This window comes from Ursus maritimus, unplaced genomic scaffold (assembly GCF_017311325.1).
Source record: "Ursus maritimus isolate PB19 unplaced genomic scaffold, ASM1731132v1 scaffold_1, whole genome shotgun sequence".
NCBI lineage: Eukaryota > Metazoa > Chordata > Mammalia > Carnivora > Ursidae > Ursus > Ursus maritimus.
Window position 1 is genome coordinate 7,678,304 of NW_024423343.1, and position 6,927 is coordinate 7,685,230.

General features: G+C 60.0%; 1 protein-coding gene across 1 annotated transcript; it reads right to left on the reverse strand.

The window, feature by feature from the left end:
• Positions 1-703: 703 nt before the first annotated feature.
• Positions 704-3,628, reverse strand: ALPI (alkaline phosphatase, intestinal). The gene is given in 12 exon segments (XM_040637124.1): positions 704-879; positions 882-1,001; positions 1,120-1,242; positions 1,457-1,648; positions 1,735-1,869; positions 2,001-2,073; positions 2,159-2,293; positions 2,535-2,707; positions 2,786-2,960; positions 3,137-3,252; positions 3,368-3,484; positions 3,565-3,628. Coding segments are annotated over 12 exon segments (1,599 nt in total).
• Positions 3,629-6,927: the final 3,299 nt, after the last annotated feature.

Consider the following 6,927-nt stretch of genomic DNA (forward strand, 5'->3'; position numbering starts at 1 on the left):
ATGCTCCTTGGGTCTCCCAGGCTGGAATGGGCAGTGGGGGGTGAACATCAGTAGCTAAGTGACTTGGGACAAGTCTCTCCATTCTGTGTCAGCATCTCCACTCTGTGTAATAGTACCGCTGGGCCCCAGAGGTGCCCATGGTGGATGGCACCGCACCTTGGCCCCAGCAGCCTCCTTAGCCAGCTAGGTGCCTGCAGGGCCGGTCGCGGGGTGACAGGAAGCCACCCTTTTCCGCGCACCCTGACATGCCCCAGTCCTCGGGTCCCCAAGGCGCTGTGAAGGCTGAGGCCAAGAAACGTTGTGTGCTGCGGGGTCCGGGCGAGTGGTGGCCCTGTGGGGGACGCCTCTAGCATGGTGCCCGCGTGGTCCTCCGGCAGGGCCTGGTGGTCGGGAACCCCTCACCCCCGCCCCCCGTCCTTACCCGGGCGCTGACGTTGGGGGTGGGGAGTCGAAAACAGCCCACGGGGGACCGTGGCTGCCCCGGAAAGCCGCCACCGCAGCACGCAGGGCGCCCGGCGGCCCAAGCCATCGGGGTGAAGGTCTGGGGGAGGGGCCCATGCTGGCCGGGGGTGCGGGTGGGGGGTAGGTTGATGGCTCTGGGGTGGGGGCGGGGCCTAGGGCTGGAGGAGGGGCCGGCGGGGCCTGGGGCTGGAGGTGGGGGGGCGGGGGCGGGGCCGTGGAGCCCCCGGGCGGGAGGGGGCCGTCAGGGCCCGGCGCCCGCCAGCAGCCCCAGCAGCAGCGCCCCGGCCAGCAGCGGCAGCGACGGCGGCACACCGGCCCGGCCGGGGAGCGCGGCGTCAGAGACGCCCGAGGGCGGCAGGCCGCAGTCGGTGTAGGGCTCGAGGCAGGCGGCGAAGGCCATGACGTGCGCCACGAAGCTTGCTCCTGCACGCCGTGCACCAGGTGCGCCTGCGGGCCGCGCGCGAACACCGCCACGTCCTCGCCGCCGTGGGTCTCGGAGAGCAGGGGCGCCACGGCCTGCTGCTTGTATGCGGGGTCCCCTGGCCAGAGGGTGGCGCTTCAGGGCCGGCGGGGCGGGCTGCCTCCCCCTCCCTCGAGTTCGCCACCGCGCTCCCCCCCCCACGCCCGCCGACCGTCCCGCCGACCCGGGGCGCTCACTGCTCTGGCTGTCGCTGACGTTGGGCCGGGAGATCCCTAAGAGCGCGAAGCTGCCTCCGGGGCCGTTGCCGTAAAGAATAGAGGTGTAGGTCTTGTTGTCTTGGGCTGTGCTGGGGGCCAGCCCTGCGGGGAGGAGGGACCTGGTGAGCACACCGACCACAGCGAGGGGGCCCCCTGTGTGCCCAGCCCAGATTGCCTCCTTGCTGGCCCAGTCCTCACAGGCACTCCACAAGGCAGTGACCCCATTTGACAGTTGAGGAAACTGAGACTTAGAGCCATTTCTGCCATATAATTTGAGAAACAGCACCTGCTACCCCAAATGGAGCTTGCTGCCTACCGAAAATGGAGCTCCCTCGCAGTGTGTAGCCACCAAAAGAGAAGACGTGAGAGTGGTCAGCGGTGACAAGGGTCAGTGTGTCCTTCTCACTTGTGATCTGGCTGGCCTTGTCGATGGCAGAATCGAACATGACGGCCTCCGTCAGGGCCAGATAAGCCGTGCCGTCGTGATGACCGTGGTCGATGCGGCCTCCTGCAGGCAGGGCATGTGGAAGGTGGACAATGCCCACCCGCCCTGCCCATTCCCACTCCTCTGCTTGGCAAGGGGCTGCCACTCACCCTCCACGAAGAGGTAGAAACCACGGGGGTTCCGGCTCAGCAGGCGCACGGCCACCTCTGTCATCTCCATCAGGGACGGGTCCTGGGTGGTGTCTCGGCGGACTTCATACTTGGTGTCTCCTGGCTCAAAGAGGCCTGTGGGAAAGGGGGCCAGTGGTGACTGGGGGAGTGGGGAGGGTCTGTGGCCTGAACATCTGTGTATCTGCTTGGCTTTCTGAGGACCGGGGAGGCCAGGGCAGGAAAGCAGGTGTCGGGGGGGTCATTACCCATGAGGTGTGTTACAGAGGGGTCCTGGGATGCTTCAATGAGCGCCGTGCGATTCCACACATACCGAGCACCCTGGAAGGGGCGGAACCGAGCCTCAGTCCATAGCCCTCTGATCCTTGTCCCTGCTGTGCCCCTTGGGCCTGCGGACCCCCATCACCTGGTACTTGGCCTGCCACTCCTGCACCAGGTTCCTCCCATCCAACCTGACGCCGTCCTGTCTGGTGTCACTTGGATACTCAGGGTCTGGAGTCCCCTGGGGGAACATGTACTTTCGGCCTCCGCCCAGGATCACCTGTAGCCAAAGGATTAGGCAGGTGGGCTTGGGGCCTGCCTGGCCCTTTGCTCCCTTCTCAGACAGCCCCTAGCTCCCCTACCAGGTCTGCGGGTATGGCCGGACCCCTGCTGTACCTTCTCCACCACCACCCCCTTCCCCAAGCCCCTGGGGACCCTGCCAGGCCCCAGAGCTCAGGCTGTCAGTTGCCTGGGACTGTGGCCAGTGCGGGCACCCCCCCCCCTTGCCCTTCATATCCCACATCAATGTCCATGTTGGAGATGAGCTGCTGGGCGATGTCCTGGCATCCCTCCTCCCGCGCCTTGGCAGGCATGTCGGCGTCCGAGTACCAGTTGCGGTTCACTACGTGTGCGTAGGTGCCAGCTGGCGAGGCGTGCTGCACTCTCGTGGTGGTCACCACCCCCACCGACTTCCCTGAGGGTGGTAGAGGTCAGGGTGAGCCCCTGAGGTCTCTAATCCTGCCTCTGCCCATGAAGCTGGCCCCAAGCCCACCTGCTTTCTTGGCCCGGTTCATCACGGAAGTGACCTCATTGCCATGTGTCGTGTTGCACTGGTTCCAGCGGGCAGCTGCGCTCACACCAATGGTCTGGTAGTTGGCCTTGACCCCGCACAGGTAGGCTGTGGCTGTGCCTGCGCTGTCTGGCACCTGTCTGTCCACGTTGTACGTCTGGGGACAGAGACACCCTCAGCTCCCCCATGACACCGTCAGACGCCCAAGATCCTGACCATCCTCACTGCCCTGGTGCCGCCATTTCGGGCTCCAACCCTCCTGCCGCCCTCCCGAGCCCCACCCCCACCCCCACCCCTCTGGTGGGGAGCGCCCTGAGGCCACCCAGCCCTTACCTTGGACAGAGCCAGGTACGGAAAGTGGTCCATGGCCAGGGGTGTCTCAGGTCCCAGTTTGTCATTAAGTTGCCCTTTTAGGATCCTAGTGGCTGTCACTGTGGGCACCCCCATCCCTGAAGGAGCATACCTCGTCAGGCCTGAGTCCGCAGGGTCGGCCTGTGTCCACGGGCAGCCTTGGGTGCCAGGGCTGCGGGAGCCACAGGGCATGGGCAGGCCCTACACACTCACCGTCCCCCAAGAAGAGAATGAGGTTCTTAGCAGCCGTCTGGATGGGCTGCAGCTTCTTAGCGGCGTCCAGGGCCTGCGCCGCCTGGTGGTTCCAGAAGTCTGGGTCCTCCTCCTCCACTGGCCACGGGGAGAGGGGAAGCCAGGTCAGTCTTGGGGGAGTGCCCTCTGTGGGGGGCAGCTGGGAGGTGCCTCATTACCTGGAATGATGCCAAGGACCAGCTGTGGCCTTAGGCCCAGCAGCAGCAGCAGCATCCAGGCCATGCTGGGGGGATGGTGGAGGGTGGCAAAGCTAGGACTCCGGGCAGGCTGGGACCCCAGAGGGGCCAGAACTTGGGTACCAGCTGCAGTATAAGCCGCCTGGGCTTGAGTTGGGGCAGGACTTTGTCCCTGGCTGTAAAAGGCTCCATGTCCCTCCCATTGCCCCAGGTGGCCACCGTGGCCCCGCCTCGGCCTGTGACTTTAAGTCCTGCTGGCAGAAGGGAAATGGCAGGGTGTGGCCGAGCAAGCCCCAGGGCAGGGGTCCTGGAGAAGGCAGGTCTGTCCAGCCGGGATAATTCCAGCTGTCTCCCCAAGGTAGGGTGGGGATTTGGAGGCATGTCCCCTTTGGGGGAGGAGCATTTGCCGTGTCCCCATAGGGGCCAATCCCAACCCTTTGCTCACACAGTCTTGTGGGAGAACCATTACTCCTATGTTCACCTCATTTGTTCAGTGTTTTCTGAAAGCCAGCTTTGGCCAGTCTCCGTCAGGGTGCTGGCGGGAAGGGGTGGGAAGCACACAGCCTGGGCCAGGGGCCTGGGTCTGGCTTCCTGATGCTGCGAGGCGCCGAGATGTGGGAAAGGAGGCATGTAGGGTGGCCCGGCTTCTGACCAGGCTTGGTGTGGGCAGGTGGGGAAGGTGTTGGGCTCAGAGTGCACCCAGGAGTCTGGATCCAGACTTCTTGTGCTGTGGAAAAGGGTGGGACAGGTGGTGACAGAGCGGAACCTTGTCTGTGTGTCCAATTACCGAGAGCCGGCCGGCCTTGTGGGGTACGTGTGAGTGTACGTGCACGCGTGTGCGTGTGGGGCAGGCAGGGGTGGGGCCCAGTGTGCATGAGGTGGGTCTCTGCTCCCTTGGACAGGCAGATAGAACCCAGGGGCGAGTCTCTTCTCTCCAGGGGCGACACATACCCGCAGCTGCAGTTTCTGTCAGGGAGCTAAGCGGTTTCAGTAGCCAGGCTGGTTCAAAAGCCTTCCTTCAATCCAGTCATTGCACTTTCTGGGTGTCTAGCCAAAAGAATTCAAAGCAAGGTCTAGAAGAGATATTTGCACCCCCGTGTTCATAGCAGCATTGTTCACAATTGCCAAAAAGGCCAAACAACTCAAGTGTCCATCACCCAATGAATGTATAAGCAAGATGTGGTCCATCCATGTAATGGAATATTATTCAGCCTTAAAAAGGGAGGGCATCCTGTCACACGCCATACCATGGATGAACCCTGAGGACACGATGCTAAGTGAAATAAGCCAGTCACAGAAGGACAAGCGCTGGGTGACTCTACTTAGAGACTAGGTATATCTGAAGTTGTCAAATGCATAGAACTGGTTGCCAGGGGCCAGGAGGAGGGGGCCGGGGAGGGGATTGTTTGGTGGGTACAGAGTTTCAGTTTTGAAGATGGAAACGTTCTGGAGAGCTGCTGTACAACATATGCTTCCCTCTACGGAACCAGACACAAAATGATGGTAAATTTTATGTTGTGCTTTTCACCACGATTTTTAAAATATTCAAAGAAGAAAACCTTCCTCCCGGCTCCGCACACCCCAGCGGACCATGTAGCTCCATTCTGCGCTCTGGCCTCCTCACCACCTGAGCCATGCGTTTGGTCCCCCAAAACAGGGCGACTGCCCTGGCCATCAGCGTTTCCCTGCCCAGCCCCACTCTGCTCAAGCAGACCTGCCTTTCCAGCAGCTCGCCAACCACACTGACCTGGCTGTCCTCTGTCTGGGGAAGAGATATCGCCTTGGGAGGCATCCTTCCTGGTTTCTGAATTGTCATCATAGCTCCTTCTGTTCCCTGTATGGTCTTGCTGTGTTAGGTAAATTCTTGGCTAAAGGTCAGGGGAGACTAACTTCTGGGCAGGTCCTTAACTAATTAATTGGTTCTCTCTATCAGGCTGTAGGTGAAAGGTTTGTTATTCTAAGATTAGTCTTCCTTCCAGTAAATTCCCCGTACCTTTTCTCAACTGGATTTTTCTTTTTTTTCTTTTTAGAAAGGGGAAGGGAGAGAGAGAGCAAGAGAGCATGCTTGTGCAAGTGGAGGGGGAAGGGCGTAGGGAGAGAGAGAATCTTAAGCAGGCTCCACCCCCAGTGCAGAGCCTGACAGGGGGCTCGATCTCAGGTCTCTGAGATCATGACCTGAGCCAAAACTAAGAGTGAGACGTTTAACTGACTGAGCCACCGAGGCAGCCTCCCCCATATACTTTTTCAATTGGGATTTTTGACATAACTTATAGACTCACATGCAGTCTAAGAAATGACACAGAGGTCCCCTGCATGCTGCCCAATTTCCCCCCCATGGTACAAGCCACAGATTTTCAGGTTTCGATTCGGATGTCCCCCCTTTCACATGTACTCGTTTGCGTGGGTGTGTCGGTTCCACAGTATCTCGTCTCATGCATGGGTTCATGAACACCAACCACTGTGGTTGACATACTGAACAGCTCCAACCCCACGGATGGAAACAGATGGCTTTATAACCGCCTCACCTCCCCCCACACCCCTGCTCTGTCTCTAGCCCCTCTCCTGCATTCCTAAAATGTTGTCATCTCAAGGAAGTTACGTAAATGGAATTTTGGGGTTGGCTTTTTTTCACTCAGCATAATTCCCTGGAGAGTGATACAAACAGGGGTCAGTAGCTGACTCCTTTGCGCTACGGAGTGTCTTCTGCGGGATGGGAGAGCACAGGGTTTACCCCGTGTCCAAGGGCAGACATCTGGGCTGATTCCCATTTGAGTGAATATGAATAAAGATGCCGTTAATATTCATTCAGGTTTTTCGGGGGGAGGGGGGGACATGCGTTTTCATTCCTCTGAAATAAATGCCAGGAGTGCAGCTGCCGGGGGTGGGGTGGGGTGGGTGGGTGGGGCTTTTGGCAACAGGAAGTGGTCAACTGTGATCAGCCTTGGTTTCTTGTGAATTTTGTCATGTGCCTCAGTGGGACTGGAGACCAAACATAACACCACTTGTCACTGGCGGTAAAGAAAGTCTGCTTGTCCACATTCGCAGCCTGCAGCCGTGATGCGGCACGTGGGACTGAGTCAGGCAGGCACCTTTGGGCCTGAGTCACCTGTGATGACATCGGGTTATAGTCCTTCCTCTGGGGCCTGGGATTACAGGTCAGCAGGCAGCAAGCTCTTTCTGGTGTGGAGTAAGAGGTAATTGTCACCCCAGGCCAGGGGATGCCCGGCTCTGTGCAGCCTGCAGTCTGCTTGTCCTGGTCCGTCTGCTCCCTGGGAAAGAAGGGCTTGTTCTCTAGGGCCCCATGTGGAGTCCCGGCACCCTCCGCCGTCGTCCTCATTTACCAGT